Consider the following 24225-nt stretch of genomic DNA (forward strand, 5'->3'; position numbering starts at 1 on the left):
TTTTCACTAATAAAAAAAAAGTAACCTAAAATAAGTTGTCGTGCAATATTTGCCGTAAACTTACCCGCAAAATTTTGCTGTTAAAGCGAGTCGTAAAAGCATTCTCTTCTTTTTTCACATTTTCAGTTTTGTAACTGCATGAGAGATTATTTTCTATAATAGCCATGTGACCTTTTAAACACAAAATCATCGCCTTTCTGTAGCTTTAGCTATGGGTAAACGGGACAAGAAAGATAAAGGTTATTTCTTTTAAGTTTTATTTTTTGTTGTTGATAAAATTATGATGGCATGCAGGTGTTGAAAATGAACTATTGCACTGAAAATTCCTGAACCTTTACAACAGTAAAGTGGAAGGTCCACGCCTTATGATAAAAGGTCCAGACATTGACTTTTGATTGGATCAATTTAATATTTTGTGTTTCTCTCCCTAAAGCACCATGCCTATCAGAGACAGAGTGGGTTTAGTAGATTGTATTTAAATACGATATTTACAGGTGGTATCAGGTTGTTCTGGCCCTATCATAACATTATGAATATTCTATATGGGCAGAATCAATTTGCACAAATTACAGTTTTGAAAAGGTATCTTTCTATTTGTATTTTAAAACTTTAGTATATCTGGGAACAATATATCTAACAATATATGTTCCTCAGTTTATTAATTCTGTGCATAATATTCAAATATTGTGCTTGAAAATATTCAATAGAAGTACAATGCAAAATGTAATGAAATTCATCACTAATCTTGTTACACTAATGAAATACATTACAATGATACATGTATCTTTAGTTACGTTCAATATTACTCCATGAGTACACAGTTATTGTCCTTTGATTTTTGTTGTCCGATTTTCGTTGTCCACGAATATAGTCCTTAGTGTGGGCAGTGTGTTACTTGCCAATTTTTTTCTATTATAATTATACTCAATAATCTTGAAAACTTGTAATAAAAACATAAACAACATAGTTGTTATAAACTCATCTAATGAAAATATTCTTCTTTTACCTTACACCGTCACCTTTTATAACCTTATTAATTTCATAAACTTTTATCAGTGATTTACAACTCATAATATAACATATATCTTCATTTTTATTCCTTATAAAGATATTTATTTTTATTTGGTTTTGGGCCGGATTGACTTAGGCCAGATCGACATGAAAGCTCATGATTCTGGAAGCTTCTACAAAGGATCTGGATAAATTTTAACTTGACGCCCTGTAAATTTGAGCCAAGGGCGATGTTTCTGCCAATGAGACTGAAATTTTCACGGACGTTTCTCACTGTCATGCCTCTATTGTTGTTGTTACCAATTATGTAAATCAATTGTATCTGATTTTATGCCCTTTATGGGCCCTGTAATTTGGGAAATAAAAATATTCTATATTCTATTCATAATGATTATATCTTTAATTATTTTATCATTGTTTAAACTTTCAGCGCTTCTTTGTCTGACTTCTTTTGTTTACATGTAGCTACACCCTAAGTAGTCAGAACTTCATTTTATTAGCCTGTCTTTCTCTGGAAGACACCATGTCAAAGAGAAATGCTATCATATGAAAATCTAGCTCAGTTTTTCGTTCCAGTATTATTTATATCACATTAACTTAAGTGCTCATCCTGAATATGAATTTAAATTGCCACTGGAGGCTAATCATTCATTCATTCATCTTGCAGCTGTTCATTGCTTTTGCAATTGCTTGAATTTATCATTAACAATCATGACTAATTTATTTGGTTTATTAGATCTTGCATGTCTTTGTCATTTTATGGATTAGTGATCAAGGTTAACTTTTTGTGGTCCACATTGTCAAATCTGTATCTTGATTCTTCCTCTATTAGGAGCATCTGTCTGAAATAGAAACACGTCCACATTGTTAAGTCTGTATATTCCTCTATCAGAAGCATATGTGTGAAATAGAAACACTTCCACATTGTCAAGTCTGTATCTTCCTCTATCAGAAGCATATGTCTGGAAATACGTCCACATTGTCAAGTCTGTATCTTCCTCTATCAGAAGCATCTGTCTGGAAATACGTCCACATTGTCAAGTCTGTATCTTCCTCTATCAGAAGCATATGTCTGGAAATAAAAACACGTCCACATTGTCAAGTCTGTATTTTCCTCTATCAGAAGCATCTGTCTGAAATAGAAACACGTCCACATTGTCAAGTCTGTATCTTCCTCTATCAGAAGCATCTGTCTGGAAATAGAAACACGTCCACATTATCAAGTCTGTATCTTTCTCTATCAGAAGCATCTGTCTGAAGTAGAAACACGTCCACATTATCAAGTCTGTATCTTCCTCTATCAGAAGCATCTGTCTGAAGTAGAAACACGTCCACATTGTCAAGTCTGTATCTTCCTCTATCAGAAGCATCTGTCTGAAATAGAAACATGTCCACATTGTCAAGTCTGTATCTTCCTCTATCAGAAGCATCTGTCTGGAAATAGAAACACGTCCACATTATCAAGTCTGTATCTTCCTCTATCAGAAGCATCTGTCTGGAAATAAAAACACGTCCACATTGTCAAGTCTGTATCTTCCTCTATCAGAAGCATCTGTCTGGAAATAGAAACACATCCACATTGTCAAGTCTGTATCTTCCTCTATCAGAAGCATCTGTCTGGAAATAGAAACACGTCCACATTGTCAAGTCTGTATCTTCCTCTATCAGAAGCATACATGTAATGTATGTCTGAAATAGAAACACGTCCACATTGTTAAGTCTGTATCTTCCTCTATCAGAAGCATCTGTTTGAAATAGAAACACGTCCACATTTTCAAGTCTGTATCTTCCTCTATCAGAAGCATCTGTCTGAAATAGAAACACTTGAAAAATTTGGAAACTAATCATATGCAAACTTGTATCATTGTCATTTTGCTTAGTTTTTTCAGTTACTTTCTCAATCTGACACCAGAGTAGGGTTTCTTTTATTAAAGCTGATTTTTACTGTAATGTTTTGTGTTTCTTTATTCTACATTGTAAGAAGTATAGGAGCAGGGTAGAGATCTCACAAACATGTTTAACTTGGCCACATTTTTGCACCTGTCCCAAGTCAGGGGCCTCTGGCATTAATTGTTAGTCCTGTTTATTTTTTTTTAATTTTAGTTCATTTATATGTTTTGGAGTTTAGTGTGACATTCATCTTCACTGAATTAGTACTTAAGGAGGCTCGCGGGTATAAGATTTTCAGAAAAAAATGAAACATTTATTTTTCATTACAAATTTTATCTTTTACCTTAAGTAGTGGTTACTTCATCATATGGTACAAAAATCATTCCAAACAATCAATTTGTGTTGGCCCCAGGTGACTTTTAAAATGTACATATTATTGAAAAAGCTCCAAATTATCTCCCTTTGGTTCAAAAATGCCAATTTTTAGCTTTAAAATTGAAATATCTTTTTTAAATCATCGGTGACCTATATTTTTTATTGTTGTTTTCAAATAAGCTGTACATAAAATAAAAAATGGTAAAATTTTAGCGATTTCTGTAATTTAGTTCTTTTTTTATTTCGATATTACCGCTATTTCTCCTATTAGTTCAACAGAAAAAAATGACATCAACAAAAATATATGTTTCTTTCGAAGGCAGATTGTGGGCGTAAATGAACGGTGACCCCATCTTTTTCTTTCATTTTTCTATTAAGTATAAGATAAAGTTCATTTGTAGAAAAATATAGGGAAATCCTATATTAAATAAAAATTTGATTTAGACCCGCGAGCCACCTTAATTTTGTTTAGGGTCCAGCTGAAACCCACCTCTGGGTATGGGATTTCCTGGCTGTGTTGAAAACTCATTGACAGCCTGCAGCCGTTGTCTGCTCTTTGGTCAGGTTGTTTTCTCTTTGGCATGTTCCCCATTCCCATTCTGAATTTTTTTTGATACATGTAACTATTAGAAAAAATGGTACTTCTGTTTGAAAGATATTGTGTACACTATGATATTGTCAATAACATTGTCAAAATTATTTCTAAAGTAAGGACCTTCTGACTTTTCAAAAATATCCAACCCTTTATCATGTTTATAATGTGACAATATGCTAATACATTACTAAGCCTATTGTAATATTTCAATTATATGATTAGTTGTAGGGATCATACATGCACTATCATACTAATAATGACCATACATGCCACAGATATAGGAAGATGTGGCATGAGTGCCAATGAGACAACTTTCCATCTAAGTCACAATTTATGAAAGTAAACCATTATAGGTCAAGGTACGGTCTTCAACAGTGAGCCACTCAACAGTGAGCTGTGACTCACTGTGAACGGCAAGCTATAAATGGTCCAAAGAAACTACTATTGTAAAACCATTCAAACAGGAAAACTAAACATACATGTTATGATGTTCTTATGATGATAAAAAATGTTTGATACAAGTTTGACTGACCTGTCTTGGCAGACATATTGAGCTTGAGAGAGTTCAATATTTGTATGCAGAGATATGCAATTTATATAATTTAATAAGAGAAATTCTTCACTAAATTATTTAAGAATAAAATAGAATAATTAATACATGTATGATGGTGTTCATACATTGTAATATACATCTTTAGATAGAGTTTGCATACTGCTCTCTTTTTCAGAAGAAAGAAAGGCAAAGAAAAGACAGAAGGTAGAATTAGAGGCAGCAGAAGAGTATGATGACTTTGAGGAAGAGTCTCCACAAGATGTAAAATCAGGTAAACATGACCTACTTCATTGGTGTAAAATCAGGTAAACATGACCTACTTCATTGATGTAAAATCAGGTAAACATGACCTACTTTATTGATGTAAAATCAGGTAAACATGACCTACTTTATTGATGTAAAATCAGGTAAACATGACCTACTTCATTGATGTAAAATCAGGTAAACATGACCTACATTTGTACTTCATTGATGTAAAATCAGGTAAACATGACCTACTTTATTGATGTAAAATCAGGTAAACATCACATACTCCAAGTTATACTTCATTGATGGAACTTTCAAATGACTTAGTTGTAGGAATTCAAAATTACTACGCACAGTTTTCATTCTAGTTCATTGTTTTGAAACTTTCACAACCTGTTTATCAAAACTTATTGAGATATATTAATATTATGTTCATGATTATTTAACTGCACAAATATTTCTATTTTGTACCAAGCTGTACCAGAATCTGCCACACGACAGGTTGATGATTCAGCAAAGGAAGATGAATTTGGTGCTAAAGATTACAGAACTACACTGGACCTGAAGAATGATCATAATTCTAGGCCATTGTTTGTTGTAAGTAATGAACTTAAGAATGATCATAGTTCTACAAATGTAGGCACTTGTTTTTTGTAACTTGTGTAAATGAATATTTAAAGATTTTATATGAGCATTATAAAGGGTTTATTTTGATTATTTTTTTTAAATTAGGAAGTAAATACAAGTTATAAACAGCTTGAAATCTATTTATGTGTAAGCTGGCTGAAGGAAGGAACACTATTTGAAAGACAAATTCACAATTAATCATTGTCTGAATGATAGTTAAAGCATGCAAGTGCCTTGTCACAATGGAACAAAAATTGTCTGTCAAAATTGAACATAAATAAAAGAAAGGCAAAATGCTCTGTACATGTATGACCTGTTGCAGTGATATTGTTGGCTTTTTTCAAAACTACCTCTACCCTTTTTTATTGGGAAAATATGCGTCATTTTTATCAAATTGGGAAATTTATAACAAACCATGAATTTGACCGGAACTTCAATTTGCAGACCCTCATTTGAAATAAGACCCCTTATTAAATTCAACAGTGATGATACATAAATACATGTACATGTAGACTCTCCAATCTGCACATATAGTCATTTTAGGCATGAAAAATGTTTAGATGAGTGTTTTTCAGTTTGTTTCCATGCACAATTACTAATGAGATTGCACTGTTTGGGAAAATAGTTGTCTTTTTGGGAATAATTTTCAGCCATTTTTTTTCAAATTGGGAATTTTCTCCAGGGGAAAAAGCCTTTATTCTCCGTTAATTTAAGGCAAACAATATCACTGTGTTGTCTTAAGGAGGTAGACCTAGGTTAAGGGAAATAACTCTTAAAATCATCAGTACGTTTGTGTCAACCATTTTCAAAAACATATTCTAAGCTTCTAGGTTACATAGATTATTTTTAATCTGTTTCAGGTAAATGCTTAAAAAACATTGATGAACTTGACTTTTACAAACGCTTAACTGATTTAAAGAGTTATCTCCCTGAACCAAGGTCTACCCCCTTAAACAAAAGAAAATTTCAGAGATGAAAAATCTAATTTTAAAGCAAAAAGATAAAACATAAATTGAAATTATAGCCAGTAATCAGAGTTTTGATAAATATAGATTTTACCACTGCATCGAGTGTGGTATGGTAATTATCTGCTTGAGACACTTGAATTTAAAAATTTAAAACGTGAGGCTGCGTTTTAAATATTTAACTGTTAAGATTGCATAAATATTGTATTACACGAGATTTGGTGGTGGAAACTGTTTCCCTTTTTTGATTTTCAATCAATATGCAGGCAAACTTATTCCTTCTTTTTGAATGATCTGCAAAAAGATGTGTTCTTTCTATGTGACGTCATCAGACATGGTGGCCTTTTTTCATTATGTCACAATAGGAAATTCAGAGGAAAGCAAGAAAATTTGTCATCATAATAGGATTTAAACCAATGAAGAATGGAGATCAAACGATCCACAGGTTGATTATTTTTTTTTACACAATGGGTGCAGAAAGGGATAAATTGATAAAGAATTAGAGAAATTTCAATATCTTTATAATGCTACAGAATGGTTTGCTGTGTGTAGACAGCTTACACAAAGTGATGACATACATTGTAGTATCCAGTCATGGGTATTAAAGTTTTGTTGGCACTGCAATAAGATATATCCATACCTTTTATTAAAGTATTTATATCTTTATTTTTCAGGCTCCAAATGGACACATATTTCTGGAATCATTTTCTCCAGTCTACAAACATGCACATGATTTTTTGATTGCCATATCTGAAGTAAGATTTAATTTTTCTTTTTTTGTAGAAGAACATATCACGGTCAACCCAGAAAATCTTAACACAAGTACCATTGTTTTAGAATAGAGTTAACTTTTCTGATACCTCTTTTAAGCACAGACTGTACCCACTTTTTGCCCATGGCCCAAGTTAATATGTTTGACTTCAAAGTCGCAGCTGGTGCATATCGTATATAATGCTTTTTATTGTGTTAGTATGCTGGATGGCAAATTAAAGAGAAATTTTTGTTTCCTTATAAACATTTATGCTACTGTTCGTTCAAATTTTCAAAAGAAAAAGTAACATTTTGTCTAGATGAGATGTGTTTAAATGTTGTCCAGTATGAAATGAAAGCAGTGAAACATATTTACTGAAAAAAACACCAATATTTCTGTTGAAAACTAAATGATAACTTTTTTGTTTTGCAGCCTGTCTGTCGTCCTCAGTTTGTTCATGAATACAAGTTGACAGCTTATTCTTTATATGCAGCAGTATCTGTAGGACTTGAAACAAATGATATCATAGAATATCTACGTCGATTATGTAAAACTTCTCTACCTAATGGAATTGAAGAATTCATTAAGGTAATACTGTGTGTATGACATCATGATATTAGTTAGCCTAATGTAGATTATAAAAAACTTTATACAACAGTTAAATGTTCAATGTTAACTCTGTAATATAACATCAATAACCTGGAGAAAAAAGGTGTTTAATCCTATAATAATGATAATACAAACAAAACAAACAAAATAGCTGTACATCATGATAAATAAACTATGGCATTTGCATGTATAAATTAAAATTTTCTGAAGGACTTTTAAATTCTCCCTCGCCCTGCTCGTCCGAATTTAAAGCATTTAATCTCTAATTCAATAGGCTATAAACAAGACAAACACAGATATAGGATTAGTTGCTCGCAGTAACATATTATTTTCTCTTGCGATACAATATTTTATTTTACTTTATTGTACATATTTCTTCGATTGAAACAATATATAAACACATGACAAATAACATTGTTCCTCTTTCGCATCGTTTCTTTTCCCCTGGCTAATACCTCCAACGCCTGTACGTACAATAAACATAGCAGCAACTGCACATATACCTATGTGACCAACTTCAATTCGACGTAACTGCAAGCACCTTCGATACTAATACATTTAAATCCCAAACTTTATATAGTACCTTTAAACCCCACCCATAAAAACCGCCAATACTTTCCTCGTGCCTCCTGCACCTAACATCAAACTTATAAATAGTACATACTGTTACAAAACCAGTATCCGAACTAGTTATACTAGTTCCCATCTATAAATAATACTACAAATAGCAAACGGGAAAAACCCTATTTCAAACGAAATAAAATACATTTATGTTAAGTTTATAAGTGCACTCACAGAAAAAGAAGATAACTTTTGAAATATATATACTACTTCTTGAGTTACTATGTAAGATATATATTACAGTTGAAAAATTGCATATCTAAAGATTTAAATTAATTGAAAAGAAAAAAACTTTAAATCCTTCAGATGAGGTTATGTAACTTCATAATTTCAACACTGTTTTAATAATTGCATACAATATTTCTTGAAATTTTGTCAATTAATTCCAAATCTTTGTCTTTTGATCGACAATTGAAATAATAAAAGCACACATTGATATCTGAATTAGCAGTTAGAGTATCCAAGTACAATAGCAATATTTGTGTAAGTAGTGACACATTATTTTCTATATGTGAATTTCAGACCTTAGATATATCCAAGTAAAAGATACCTTTTATTTTTTCAGCTTTGTACATTAAGTTATGGTAAAGTGAAGCTAGTACTGAAACATAACAAATATTATGTGGAAAGCATGCACCCTGTAAGTATATAATGGATAAATCTGTTTGTCTTATTTAAAACATGTTTGATAAGCATTGCTATAATGCATATATATTTCTGAACGTCATATGTGCAATGCATATTTGTTCCTTCAAAGACATGTATATATTTATATATATATCAGTTGGCAGTGAATATAATAAAGTTTTGCCTAAGTCAATGCTAAGAATTGTTTGGTCTTGCAGTAAAATATGAGCTCTAGAGTTCATGGTTGAAGACATTCAAGCAACTCTCTAGATGATGTACAACAATAAAAACACATTCCCATGTTAATATATCCACAGTATTCCAGCTTTAAACTCACTGTTTTATTGTTTTCATTCTCGAAAACTTTCTGATCTTTCGTAAATGTGATAAAGTTTTATCATATTTTAACTTTCTAGCATTTTCTTGTATACATACATTCTGTCTTTTTTAACCTGAATATATAATGCAGTTATTGTACATTGTATTTGATATTGTTTAAACAGGAAGTAATTCAACAGTTACTAAAGGATCCTGTAATACAAGAATGTAGATTCAGGTTGTCAGCTGAGGAAAGTGAAGGGGGCATTGTAGAAGGTCAGGTGTCCAATAAATCTGCCTTACAGGTAAGTGGTTTAGTGTCCAATAAATCGGTTTTACAGTAAGATCACAGTGTACATTGGTCAAGTGTCAACATCTTATATGCCAACTTTAGCTATTTATAAATGTAACATCAGGTTGGGATCCAGGATTTTTAAAAAGGGGGCCACATGAAAGCCAATGATTGATGTGAAATGTGTTAAAAAAATTATCATATATTCTTTTTAAGTTGTATAATGTTCAAGTCCTTGTTTACAAAAATGATTTATAACAGAATATAGAGTTCAAGATAAATGTGTATATTTACAGTAAGTGCATTTCTTGAATATGTTGTATGTGTTTTTTATTTTTATAATATAAATTATATCTGTAGTTAAATAAACCAGCCAATGGAAACCCTGACCAGCCAGGTACGTCTGCTGATGGAACCACAGATGGTGCTGAACAGCCGACAGTACCATCAGACATATTTGATTATTACGACAAGATGGACAGAGAGGATGAAGATGAAACAGAAGATTTGAAGACTGTGTCATTTGAAGTTAAGGCTGAACACATAGAAACTATGCAAAAAAGGTCATTGTTGATTTAATTTTCAATTGTATATATTACACTTTCTGTTGTCTTCATTTCCAAAATAAAAATTTTGTACAAAGTAAATTTCATGGAAAAAATTCACCTTTTCACAGTTTCTAAGACCTTATTATGCCCCACCTACGATAGTAGAGGGTCATTATGTTTTCTGGTCTGTGCCTCCGTTCCTCCGTCCGTCCGATTAAAGTTTTTGGTCGAGGTAGTTTTTGATGAAGCTGAAGTCCAATCAACTTGAAACTTAATACACATGTTCCCCATGATATGATCGTTCTAATTTTAATGCCAAATTATAGTTTTGACCCCATTTTAATGGTCCACTGAACATAGAAAATGATAGTGCAAAGTTCAGGTTAAAGTTTTTGGTCAAGGTAGTTTTTGATGAAGTTAAAGTTACATCAACTTGGAATTTTATTTGAATAACAGTTCTTCATTGAATATTATGGTGGATTTTAGTAAAATTTGTTTTATTCTACAGATAAATAAAGTTTCCTTGGACTTTAATTGATTTAATTGAAATTTGTGTTTGTCAACAGATGTATAGAGCTGGAGTTCCCTCTGCTGGCAGAATATGACTTTAAAAATGACACCATAAATCCTGATATCAAGTAAGTAGTCACACTAATTTATCAAGGTCGGATGTAAGGATTGGTTTAATGTAGGATTTATTAAAAGGATTTGTTTAATGTAGGATTTATTAAAAGGATTTGTTTAATGTAGGATTTATTAAAAGAATTGGTTCAATGTAGGATTTATTAAAAGGATTGGATTGAATAGAAATAAGTAACAGCCATCAGCACCACTAAAAGCAGTTTTAGGGTATATGTCAGTGAGACAGAATCCCAACAGCACAAAAAATTCTGGATGACCTTTTTGAAAAACATTTATGCATAAATGAAATTTGCTGGGTAAATCTAGGTTTTCCCATGGCAAAAAAAATAATGGTATTTTTTTGTAGTGGTTCATTTCATATAGGTCAAATATGCTGTTACATGTAGTGGAAATGTCTCTTATTTGTTTAAATAAATGAATACAACTAAAATTTACTACTTGCATGAAATATGATTCTAATAGGACAATTGCAGTAATTATTAAAAACTGAATCAAGGAATGTATGCTGTTTATGTGGCTGTTCTAATTTACCCTGTTTCAGGAAGATCAAAACATGATTTCAGTGAGATTTTTTCTGAATTTGGAGCTTTCATTTAAAGGAATAATCTCCAGCTTCAGAGTTTCATTTGTATGACAACTATGTTTTGACTTGACATCATTGAACCTGGATCCTTCATGGGGTTGGTTTTATTTATTTTTTTTTTTTTTTTTCAAGCTCTAATGCATTAGTTCTTATGCAGCTGTATTTTTAAATCCTTTAAGACTTAATAACCTCATTTTCCAAATTATAAATATTATTTCAGTATTGATCTGAAACCGTCTACAGTGTTGAGGCCATATCAAGAAAAAAGTTTGAGAAAGATGTTTGGAAATGGACGAGCTAGGTCAGGGGTCATTGTCTTGCCATGTGGTAAGTTTGATTTAATGATACAAATAATATTCTTTTTTTGTGATAGATGTTTTATTTAAGGATATTATGTAATTTTGTGGCTATATTATAGTTCTGTGTCATATTTGATGTCTACTTATATCTCTATACAGGTGCTGGGAAAACTTTAGTAGGAGTTACAGCAGCCTGTACAGTGAGAAAAAGGTGTCTTGTTCTGGCAACATCTGGTGTCTCTGTAGAACAGTGGAGATCTCAGGTAGGTACATAGCCTAGCCAGTGTTAAGTTATTTTTGTAGATAAGTTGAGATTTAATGTAGATACACATGTTCAGTTCTTGCATTATCTGAAGGTTTCTGAAGAGCAATGTAGTTTAGGGCATTGGAAATCTTGAGTAAGTGCAGTTGTCTAGTAATATCATTTTTTTTTAGTTTCTGCAGAACAATGGAGGTTTCAGGGAAATTATGAATATCGTATGAATTCAGAATTGAGAATTTATTGCATGCAAATATTATTGCAATTTTTGAAAAATGAACAAAATTGTGAGATTAATTATTGTGAATTTTTGAAAAGCCACTTACAGATTTATAGATATCCCAAAGCGTGTTCTTATTGTTATGATACCTACCATGTGGCATTATTGGCAATAATTTCTGAATTTGTAGAATATTTTACCGTGTAATATATGATTTTGTTTATCTGTCATTTTCAGTTTAAGATGTGGTCAACAGCTGATGACAGTATAATATGTAGATTTACCTCTGATGCTAAAGACAAACCAATAGGTAACTGAAAAAAAAAAAAAAAAAAGAAGGGAATTAGCATCTGTATTAGTAAAAGTAAGGTATCTGGAGTAAAATAAATAGAACAGCCAAATTTTTATAGTTATTGATAAAATAGATCAAAGCAGAAGAAAGTTATTTTGGTGAAATTATTTGGACAACATAATGTTTCTCAAACATGAAAACAGGAAGAAGCTTTTTGAATTCTTAAAATCAATTATTAACTGAAGTTTCTCAAATTTTTCCATGTTTACCAAATTCATGATGTTTACTTTCCAGGTCTGTTCTAGTAATAATTGTTCTGAATACTTGAATGGAAGGCCCGAATATACTGGTAGTCTGAATATAATCCCTTGAAAAGATTTTGAAAGATATTTACTTGTTACAAATAACAAGACCTAATGAACCATTTTATGTAAATACATGTGTCCAGTACATGCATACAGTTTCTAATACAAAACACTCTCCATAGAAGAATTTTATCTTTTATTGATGTCTTGTTCTAGAAATATCCTAGGCCTATTACTTATAAGATTGCCTTCTGTTGTAAATAATGTGGCAAAATTATTGTTATCATAAACCTTCCTGCTGCCCCAAGGATTGATGCTTTTTGCTAATTATGGGACCAAATAAACGGTGCAATAAATCTCCTTTTTTTCAGGATGTTCTATATGTATCAGTACATATTCTATGTTGGCTCATTCAATGAAGAGATCCTGGGAGGCTGAACGTGTCATGGAATGGATGCAAAGTCAAGAATGGGGAATTATGCTTCTGGATGGTTTGTATTTATATCATAAATGAAATCTAACAAAACATTTTGTCAAAGTTTTCTTCTGACTTCAATTAAGGAAAAGAAAGCACAGATAATCTTTGTAACTGTAATGGTAAAAGAAAAAAATATTTTCTTTATTTTACATTTAGTACAAATACAATGTTTAACAATTAAGCTCTGAAATACAACTGACTAAATATTTATATGTCTTTACAGAGGTACAAACCATTCCAGCTAAAATGTTCAGGAGGGTGTTGACAATAGTAAATGCCCATACAAAGCTAGGTCTGACCGCCACACTGGTCAGAGAAGATGACAAGATAGCTGACCTTAACTTCTTAATTGGACCAAAGTTGTATGAGGCTAACTGGATGGAATTACAAAATAAGGGATATATTGCAAGAGTTCAGTGTGCAGAGGTATATTATATTAACATGTTTCTGTAAGACAAAATTTTGTATATGTTACATTTTAGATATAAAAATAAGAAGATGTGGGTAGATTGCTAATGAGACGACTCTCCGCCAGAGACCAAATAACACAGAAGTTTACAACTAGAGGTCCCAGTTTGGCCTTCATGAACAATAAGCAAAACCCATACGGCATAGTAAGCAATTAAATGACAAATGTAAAGTAATTAAACTGAAAAACTAACTGCCTGATTTATGTACAAAATAATAAACAAACAATAAACATGATAAACATCAATAAACAACAACCACTGAATATAAAGATTCAGACCAGGGACAAGACGAATACTGAATGTGGCAAGGTAAACATTTTTGCAACATAAAATAAACTATAAAAATGATTTGAAAAGGATTTAAGTTCGTTTAACTCATCAGATTGATATAAAACATATAAAAACCTTTTTAACAAAATTCCAAAAGAAAGTACAGATCTGAGAGATATGATTTTTGTCAACAAAAGTTGCAGAAAAGGAGACAAGGTTCATCTGACCTTGGCCTTCTTTCATGAAGCAGTGATCAAGCATATTTTTTTGCGGTCAAGTCAGTTTCTCAGACGCTATAACCAATATGTCACCTATAGTTGTTGAGGCATGAAATGATTGCAATGTGTGCTTGCCTGTCTGGTAGGGTTTTATATTTGGTGTATTTAATGATTGTATGGTGTATATTTTTGTTCGTCATATCTTGACCTCATTTAGGGACGACATCAAAAGTTCAATGTAAGATAAAAAACTTAATTCACATAGTTTTTTCACTGACGCCCCCACCCATCCTCTTAACTTAATTTGGGAAAAATTGATTTACCAATAGGGATATATGTAAAAATCGATTTTAGATATACAAAACCTGCAGAATTTTAAAATTTTTAAAAATTTCATCATGGGCAATTTTGTTCAGTATTTTACTGATAAATTGTGGTTTTTCCCAGTTAACATTTACATACAGTCAGGGATTACATTAAAAAACTTAAATCTTCATAGAATGTAATGAAACTTGGGCATAAAGTTTTTCAAGATTAGGTATTTGACAAAGAAAATGGTTATTAAGAAAATCTATATTTGACTGTTAAATGTACTCACTCTTGAGTTCCATTGATCTTTTACAATTTTTGTAATAATGTTTTTAATGATATCTACTGGTCTTCTGTCTTCAATTTAATTTGCTCATAATTTTTATTTCTAATGCATGTTATATAAATAAGCTATTAGTAAAATTGCACACATTATTTTCATACATAGGTATGGTGCCCAATGAATCCTGAGTTTTACAGGGAATATCTCAATACAAAGTCAATGAAGAAATTAGTAAGTACCTCAGTAAAAAGCAATAGAATAAAGGGGGAAACAATTTTAAATATATTTCATATAGAATTTAGAATTAAGAAGTGAAAGTATCTAATACTATTTACCATGAATTTATTATGAATTTAACCTCATTTTACATGCTTTGTAAACACAGAGCAGATACAGGTGAGCGACACAGGTGAGCGACACATGCTCTTGATAGCCTCTAGTTTACATTCCAATTTAAATACAGTCCTAAAACTATACACAATTTTTTTTTACTGATGTATATAGTTTGGAAGTTTTCATTGCATTAAGGTGGTACCCGACACTCACTAAAATTAATTTGGCTCGTTTAATTTTCATAAAATTTGACAAAGTATCTATGACCCTTTAACAAAAATATTAAAATTTTGAACCAACCGTTTTGTCAGAAAAATTACACTGGTTATAAAGCAGTTTGACAAACACCAACTTTGATCATTGAGAAGCTTAATATTCTCTTTACAACACAACGTAATTAAAATGTTAAGCTGACTTTACAGAGTTTTCTCCCTGTAGTGTTAGGTACCACCTTAAACAATTGTTTAAATATATTCTAGAAACAAATTTAGAGACAAATATAATATAGCCAAGTGGTCAACAAGGAAGGCTGTTCTAAACCTCTGCTCACAAACCTCTATGAGACCAGATTTTGTTTTAAAAGTCTTTTACATCAAAGGGTACCTTCCTCTCTACATCTCTACTTAAAAAGGAATTGTTATTGTTTTGTTTTGGTCCTGTTTATAATGATTGTTCATTGAAAAATCTTTTAGGTTCTAATATTTGATGTTATTGTTTTTCAGTTGTTGGCTGTGAATAATCCTAACAAGTTTCGAAATTGTCAGTTCTTGATCAAATACCATGAAAGAAGGAATGATAAAATCATTGTGTTTTCTGACAATGTGTTTGCATTAAAAAGTTATGCAATTAAACTCAACAAGTAAGTTTTAAATTATGTCTAATCAAACTCAACATTTTATGTTTAGATAATGTCTTCAGGGATGAAATGACATTTAGATATGTTGAAAATAATTTAACACCAAAATAAAAGTGGATCTCAGAGTGAGTACTGTGGATTCATTTATTTTCTTAGGTACCAATTTAGGTGGATTAAGGAAAACTAACATGTTCATGGATAATGGATTTCATGATTTAGTCAAAGTCTGCATACCAGAATATTGAAAATTCATTATTCATTGAACATTTAATCAATTGGTTTAGGGACGACATCAAAAGATCAATGTAGGATAAAAAAAACTTAAATCAAATAGTTTGGGGGTGGGGGGGTTAAAATTCTGCAAGCTTTGTATATCTAAAAATATCTGAAATCAATTTTTACATATATCCCTATTGGTAAATCAATTTTTCCCAAATTAAGTTAAGAGGGGGGGGGAGTGAAAAAACTATGTGAATTAAGTTTTTTATCCTACATTGAACTTTTGATGTCGTCCCTTACCTGTATCTGTGAAAATTCATATCCAACGAATTATTATGAATCCAAAGTATTTGAAAGCACCTAATTAAAAAAGTTGAACTTACACCTTCTCAATGCAGTAATAGTATCTCTGAAAATATCTCTCATTACATACATTGGCAATGAGGGTCGTTTACAGACAAATCTAACTTTACAACAAAAGAGATGATATCTGCTACCCATTCGGAACTTTCCATTTCTTTGTAGCAACAGTGCAGGAGCGCCTGCGTACAAAGTTTATATCTCCCAGTTGATACAATATTCCAGGGCTTGTTGCTCACAAGGAAGCTATTAAACCAAGAGTTCCAAGTGGTGAAATCATCCCTTCAAAATTCTAGAGACACCATCATGAGTTGGTTGACCATTATAGAATATCTGTTTAACATTGCTGTAACTACAATCTTGTCCTTTTTCCTCGAATGTGACCTACCGATTGAGACATATCACTGGGATTGTAAATTCATAAGCAACATGACGAGTGCCACATGTGGTACTCATGTTGTTGTTTTGTGAACTGTTGTCAGTTTATTTTCAACTTGTGAGTTTGAATGTCCCTTTGGTATTCTTCTCCTCTGTTTAAAGTAGTAGATCCGGTAAGGGCCTATTTTGACCTCAAATTTCAGGTTCATTTAAAAGATTTTGAACACTTTTTAAACACTTTAGTGTCTATTTCAATTGATTTGATAAGTTTTTGTGAAAGATTTTAAGTGATTTAGTCAATAAGAAATGCTCCAATTCAAGCTTAAATATGAAAAATCTATCAAATATGCCAAAAAACATCATTTTCAGATGTTTTTTGTCAAAAATGAAAGTGGCTGCATCCGTGTTCATCCTCAACCTTTATATATGTTATGTATTATCATCAAATACAACTGACATTTCAATATTATGAATGAACACGAATGCGGCCACTTTCATTTAAGACAGAAACCGTTTAAAATTTAACTAAAATGTGAAAATTGTTAAGATTTCAGTAATTTAGCATGACTTAATGATGCTAGTACCCGATCCATGTACATTATATTCTCAAAAACAGCCTATTTTTATGTAGCAGAAGCATTCTACTTTCCAATAAATAGCTAAATGATTACAATTTCACAATTTTGTAAAACTGCTATATTTTGGGGCCAAAAAGTGGTCTTACTGAATCTACTCCTTTTTATATTTTTTTTTTTATGATTTCAGACCTTATTTATATGGACCTACATCCCAAGGGGAGAGAATGCAGGTTTTACAGAATTTTGTACATAATCCCAAAGTGAACACAATATTTGTATCAAAGGTATGTACATTCAGTAACATTTAGGTATACAGTATACTTCCTTTTTTCATTTACAAATTGTAAACTACTCATGTCTTAAATTTTCTATGTTGGTACATGGTTGAAACATATTGCTTTTTCAAAACAGAACATAATTGATAATAACATACTCTGCATCTCAGTTAATTATATTATTAGATATTAAAAAACTTAATCTCCAAATTGTAACATATTTTGATACAAGATAAAATGTAGGCTTCAATATAATTGGGGAAAAGTGTTATCGAGATGTATTGTTGATTTCTTAAATTGTTGTTTTAGTTAGCTATATCCAAGTGTGCTTTTGTTGATAGGTTGCTGACACATCATTTGATTTACCAGAAGCCAATGTATTGATACAGATTTCAGCACATGGTGGTTCACGTCGACAAGAAGCTCAGAGAATGGGCAGAATTCTCAGAGCCAAAAAAGGTTGGTTTTAACATTCAATTGAAGAATATTTGATAAGGAGATGTTGTATATAATTTGACAATCACCCAACAGAATCCAAATAACGTGAATTTTAGCAGCAGTAGGTGACCGTTCAACCTTCAACAATGAACAAAATCCCTAATGTATAGTCAGCTATAAAAGGCCCAAACATGACAAAATGGTGATTTTTAAAAGGCATTTTCTATGTTTTGGTGGCATTTTAAAAAAGTGTGGGAGGGGTCTTTAGGTTTTAATGAATTTTGATTTCTTTATTGAAAGAACTTTTCTGAATTTTCTAATAACAGAACAATATTTGTATAATACTATTTATAGAATGCAGTTCCAAAAATAATGTAATTGATCGTTTGATACAATAGTCATATTTTTAATTTTACTTTTACCAGGTGCTATAGCTGAAGAATACAATGCTTTTTTCTATACACTGGTCTCCCAGGATACACTAGAAGTGCATTACTCCTTAAAGAGACAAAGATTTCTAGTCAATCAGGGATACAGTTACAAAGTCATCACTAAACTAGCTGGCATGGAAACGGTAAATTAAATGTGCAGTGTATGTGGTTTTAGAACAGATATTTTGAGTTCAAGAGGGGTATTTGTGTTAAAAATACCAGTTGAGGGAAGACAAAAATGTCTTCTCAACATTGGTACTACATATATTCTCATACCTCTAGTATCTTAAACATGAACAATCTGTTTAATTACACCAAATATCTTAGGGATAGTTTATTTAAATATTTGCAATTGAGTTCATTTGTTCTTTTGCTATAAATTTAAAGACAGTCACTTCAAAAACTAACTGTGGATGGTAAAAGGCATATTCTTGTGCATAAACACAGGAAAAGGTGAAATACAATATAATGCAAGTAGGATCAATAAATGCACTATTGTTTAAAAAAAAACATAACTTGGAAGCAGTTATTTCAAAACAATGTTAATAATTTTAAAACGTGGGAACTTATAGGTTGTTCAAAGTCTTATTTCTGATTAATAAAAATTATATTATAAATAACTTGGATGTTTTTTTACAGGAAAATTTATACTACGGTACTAAAGATGAGCAGGTACAGTTGTTACAGAAAGTTCTAGCTGCCACAGAACAGGATGCAGAGGAGGAGAAGGGTGGAGAACCTGGCTCTCAGGTATGTCAGGGTGTAACACACATGTACACTGTGTTTTAGGGAAATGTTGGTGAAGGTGTGTCAAGGGTGGTACACACATTTTCACTCTATTTTTTGCAGAAACTTGGGTGTAGATGTAATAGGGGAGTAGCATACATGTGCATTTTCGTTCACTAAGAAATAAGGAGATGTGGTATGATTGCCTATGAGACAACTAACCACCACTGACTTAAGGATCTGAACAAAAGCTATCAAAGGTCACTGTACAGCCTTCATCAATAACCCATATCATAATGTTAGATGTGCACAATATTTGTACATTCAAGGATCCCTGATATTTTAGGACTCAAACATATTTGTACACTGTTCTTTTTTCTGTGTCTTGAATCTCAGGTGTGTCATTAAAGTAGCAGGTATATTCACCATATAATTGTTCATTGTAAACATTTAAAGTTGACCTGATTATACCCCCGCTTTAAAAAAAGTGGGGGTATACTGGTTTACCTCTGCCTGTCCATCCATCTGTCCTATAAATATTTTTCCTTGCATCTTTCTAAAAAACTACATCATAAGCATTTTTAAAATTTGGTTTCTGGGTTATAGTCAGCTATACCTTGTGATATATTTTCAGATTCATCACTCAAAAACTTGTTTACAGAACACTTGTCTCATTTCACACATGATAGCCAAGTTGAAAATTTTCGTTGCATCTTTGTCAGGAACTGCAATACAATGATTTCTGAAAATTTCACATGTTCATTTTATTTTTATACGACCGCAAAAATTAAAAAAAATTGGTCGTATATTGGTATCATGTCGTGGTCGTCTGCTTCGTCAACGTTGTCCGAAGATGGATTGTTTCCGGATAATAACTTTTGAATAAGTGAAATAAATCAATAAAATTTAAACACAATGTTTATAACCACAAAGGGAAGCTTGGGATTGATTTTGCAGGTTATGGTCCCAAAGGTGTAGGAATTAGGGACCCAAAGGGGCCAAAAACAGCATTTAGTTTCAAGACAAAAAGCTGTGTATTAGTATTTCAATTGTACTGATATTGTACCACAATGTTTAATACCATGAGTAGAAGGTTGGAATTTATTTTAAAGGGTTATTGGGCAAACAGTCTAGGAATTAAGGGCCAAAAAGGGGCCAAAACAAGCATTTTTCTAGTTTCAAGACTATAACTTGTGTGTAACTGTATGGATCTCTCTGACATTGTACAACAAGTTTCCATATAACACAGTGAAGGCTGGGAATTAGTTTTGGGTAAATTTTTCCGAATATGTAGGAATAAGGGGCCAAAAAGAAGCATTTTTCTAGTTTACAGACAATAACTTGTGTTTATGTGTATGGATCTGTATAATTTTTTACAAGGTTCAATACCATTAAATGAAGGTTGTGATTGATTTTGGGGGTAATGGTCCCAATAGTTTAGGAATTAGGGACCTAAAAGGGGGCCAAAATAATCATTTATGTAGTTTTCAAACAATAACTTATGTTTAAGGTAGATCATAATTAAATATTTAAGAAAATAAAAAGAAAAAATGGTGTCACCGAACTTGTTTTCTTGCTGCAAGTAAAAAGAAAAAAATTCCCTATCAGTCCAGTATAATTTTTTTACTAAAAGAGTTATCTTCCCTAAAATGGCTCATTTGAAAAAAATGATTCTAAAAGCAAAAATAAATATATTTGTTAAAATATTTTGGATTATAAGTTTTCTTTATATGATTAAACAGTCTAACCTTTAAATTGCAAGTCTGTCTCCAAATTTGCAGATTTAGTCAAATAACTAGATTGATTTTTTACTGTGATTGTACAATCCAAGATGGCAGTATACCATGTATCTACCTTAAGTGTATGAATCTCTCTGAAATTAAACCACAAGTTTCTATACCATGAGGGAATGGTTAGTTTTGACTGTGGGGGTTATGGCTCAAAATGTTTCGGAATTAGGGGCAAAAAAGGGGAAAAACTAGGTATTTCTGGTCGATGGAAATTAAGACAATTTAAAAGCAGTGTAAATGAGGTAATTCTAAAGCATTTAACATACAATGTTGGGTATGTTCATATAAACCTCCCTTACACTACATTATGTATAAAGAAATGTCAGGTTTTGGACTAAAAAAGGGTTGGGGTAGTTGTTTTCAATTTTTTCTTTCCAATTTCTCAAATTCTAAATTTTTGAAAAGTTAAAAAAAGAAATCTGTACTAATTCACAACTTTTTGTCTTGAAACTAGATACATTTGTTTTGTGTCAGAAACTCGTATTATGTCAAAAATTTGATCGCAATCCAAATTCAGAGCTGTATCAAACTTGAATGTTGTGTCCATACTTGCCCCAACTGTTCAGGGTTTCGACTTCTGCGGTTGTATAAAGCTTCGCCCTGCAGAGCACCTGGTTTAAACGGAAATGGTCTTAATTCTTGGCCTAAAACAAAGAAATGGATTTGACAATTAACTTTATGTAATGTATTTTACAATGATTAGCTAATTGCTCAAAATTACTGAAATTTAGTTCAAATTTAATGCTTAATTTGCTAACTGGTATAATACAATCCTTCCTTTTTGCACAGGTTAGGTACAACTTTTTATCAATAACATATGATAATTGTATTTACATAACCATATGGTTTGTTTTGTAGATGATGAGGAGGCCTGGCAGTATGAGTTCTATGTCAGGAGCAGACGACAGGCTATATATGGAATACAGATCTAAAAAGAACAGGGAACATAACCATCCATTGTTTAAGAAATTCAGATAGTGAAACAAAACATTTATCAGTTGATAACTTTTAATTGTATAATCACTTGTGATGATCATGTAGAGTTGACAATATGAACAGTTTTTTTTGACAATGTCAGTGAACTGTCAAAGCCTCATTCTGAAATCATAGTGTTATAAAACGAAAAATAATTCAAATCATCATTTACTGTAAAAGCTTTGTTAACGTTAATTAAAAGCATATTTGTCAATGTAAAAAAATTGTTTAAATATTCAATTTCATAAATCAAATGCATTCATTAAGAATTTATGAAGATGTTGTTTAGTATGTTGAAAACAGAATAAATGTAAAACTGTGTTATTTTTTTTCGCTGTTTTCTTTCAAAAGGATGAAGTAAAAAATTATGATAACTAATCCTGAATGAAGAAAAAACAACCATTTTAATTCTGTCTTATTTAATGAAATATCACAAATAACATGTATGTTGCTCTCAAAGTATCTTTGATTACCTTTCATTGTGGACATAATATGTGCTAAAAAGTTTTTGAATTCATAGAAAATTAGATTCTCCTTATTTTGTTTGGATAAGATTCATTACGGTACATGATATTTTTCTGTTGTTGACCTTGAGAAATATTATTGGTCATCTGTATAATAATATCCCTTTCACTCAATTCAAATATGTAAGAGAGACAGGCAAGGGGAGTCTATACATTCTCTATGAAACATGTTTCCATAAACATCTGATGTGTTGCTCAACAAGTTGCTGTAGGCAGACAACTCAGCCCTTTTCTTCATTCCGTCTCCTCAGAGTGGAACAGTCCTCTGATCTATAATATAAAAGAGCATTTGACTCCAGAGCATCAGAAAATATTTGCTTCAATCTAGGTCTACTAAATTACCATTAAGAGAAACAATGAAATAATTGAACAGATTTTTTGGTGGAAGAAGACTTCAAGTCTTCTGAAGGCCAATGGTGCCCGACTTTAAAATCATTGAACCTCTGTATGCCGCATTCGTTTCTGTGTATTACAATTTCATAACAACTTCCGATTCCTGACACCGATTTATACACATGATTAAGCATCTGAATCATTTAATTTGTAAATAAGAATTGAAAAACAATCACTATCGTAAATATGTACCCTTTTATTTATATAAATTATTAGATTTCATCTCATCTACATAAACGTTATTTGTTTACTTGTAACCAGATGTTTTTACTATAGATATTTGTAGTACGCATGTGTGAATTTGGTATCGGGACAACTCGTCCTGTTTACATGTTCGCCCTCGGTCTGTTCGTCCTGAGTTCTTTCGCACGTATAGTTCAGTCGCCCTTTCTCTTACCAAGGACATTTTATAATATGTCCTTGCATTTATTAAAAAATATTAATATTAAGGTAGGTCTTCCTCCATCTTGGATTTCTAAATACCAGAAAACAAGGTCTAGATCTTTAATAGAATGTGCAAATTTTTAGAGAAGTAGATAATTCATGTGTAAGAAATTCCACTTCTATATAGAAAATGATATGTTTTATCATATTTATGATTTGTATTTTACAAAAAAACAGAAATTATTTGTTTGAACAATTTTTTTCCAACTTTGCCACATAAGGGGAGGCAACTCAAATGCAAGGGCAGATAATTCAGATTAAGGTATTTTTACAATAGAATGTGTTAGGAATTTCTCTATTTTATTATGTAACAAGAAAACAGGTCCGGTGACCCCATTTTTTCTTTTTCTTAACTGAAAGCATACTATTAAAGCTATCTTCTCATATAATATCTCAAAATTCTATGGTGTAGTTAACGCTTTATTGCAGAAAATTGGTGTTTCCATGCATAATCTATACAAAATTTGACAATTTTGAACACCGTGTAGCATGAAAAACAGCCCGGTGACCCATTTTTTTTATTACTTTTTTTTAAAAAGCATAATATAAACTTCATTTTGGCAAATTATTAAAAAATTCTATGGATTATAATTTAGACACCCCATCTACCTTAAGGGTATTGTTAAAAAATTCTAAAAAACAATTTAGTGAAAATCATCTGTTCCTTATTTTGTTCCCAAGGTAAAACAATCTTGTTCAGCCAATCAAATTCTGTGTTTCTCATGATCAATTAATAAGCCAATTAAAAACGTTTTCTCTGAAGATTATTCTAACATGCTAGATTTTGAACTTGTGTTGTTTTCATCTAGAGGAGTAGTTGTAAAATTGTGAAAATGGCATGTGAATTTT

General features: G+C 31.5%; 1 protein-coding gene across 1 annotated transcript; it reads left to right on the top strand.

Moving 5' to 3' along the window:
- Positions 1–37: 37 nt before the first annotated feature.
- On the top strand, positions 38–22336 carry LOC139513585 (general transcription and DNA repair factor IIH helicase/translocase subunit XPB-like). The gene is made up of 21 exons (XM_071302220.1): positions 38–239; positions 4600–4695; positions 5146–5267; positions 6937–7017; positions 7446–7601; positions 8809–8883; positions 9374–9493; positions 9841–10043; positions 10595–10666; positions 11474–11580; positions 11712–11815; positions 12269–12341; positions 13000–13119; positions 13330–13532; positions 14822–14887; positions 15712–15848; positions 17568–17664; positions 17997–18114; positions 18519–18667; positions 19164–19274; positions 21899–22336. The coding sequence occupies exons 1-21, from the start codon at positions 212–214 to the stop codon at positions 22016–22018; spliced, it is 2358 nt and encodes a 785-aa protein (XP_071158321.1). The 5' UTR covers positions 38–211; the 3' UTR covers positions 22019–22336.
- Positions 22337–24225: the final 1889 nt, after the last annotated feature.

The sequence above is a fragment of the Mytilus edulis genome, chromosome 2, assembly GCF_963676685.1.
Source record: "Mytilus edulis chromosome 2, xbMytEdul2.2, whole genome shotgun sequence".
NCBI lineage: Eukaryota > Metazoa > Mollusca > Bivalvia > Mytilida > Mytilidae > Mytilus > Mytilus edulis.

What these genes read in the sequence shown, in the direction of transcription:
- LOC139513585 (XM_071302220.1), top strand. Translation starts at nt 212, where the DNA reads ATGGGTAAACGGGACAAGAAAGATAAAG. An exon ending in GAATTGAAGAATTCATTAAG is followed by an intron (nt 7,602 to 8,808) that starts GTAATACTGTGT and finishes TTATTTTTTCAG; the next exon opens with CTTTGTACATTAAGTTATGG. An exon ending in ATGTGGAAAGCATGCACCCT is followed by an intron (nt 8,884 to 9,373) that starts GTAAGTATATAA and finishes TTGTTTAAACAG; the next exon opens with GAAGTAATTCAACAGTTACT.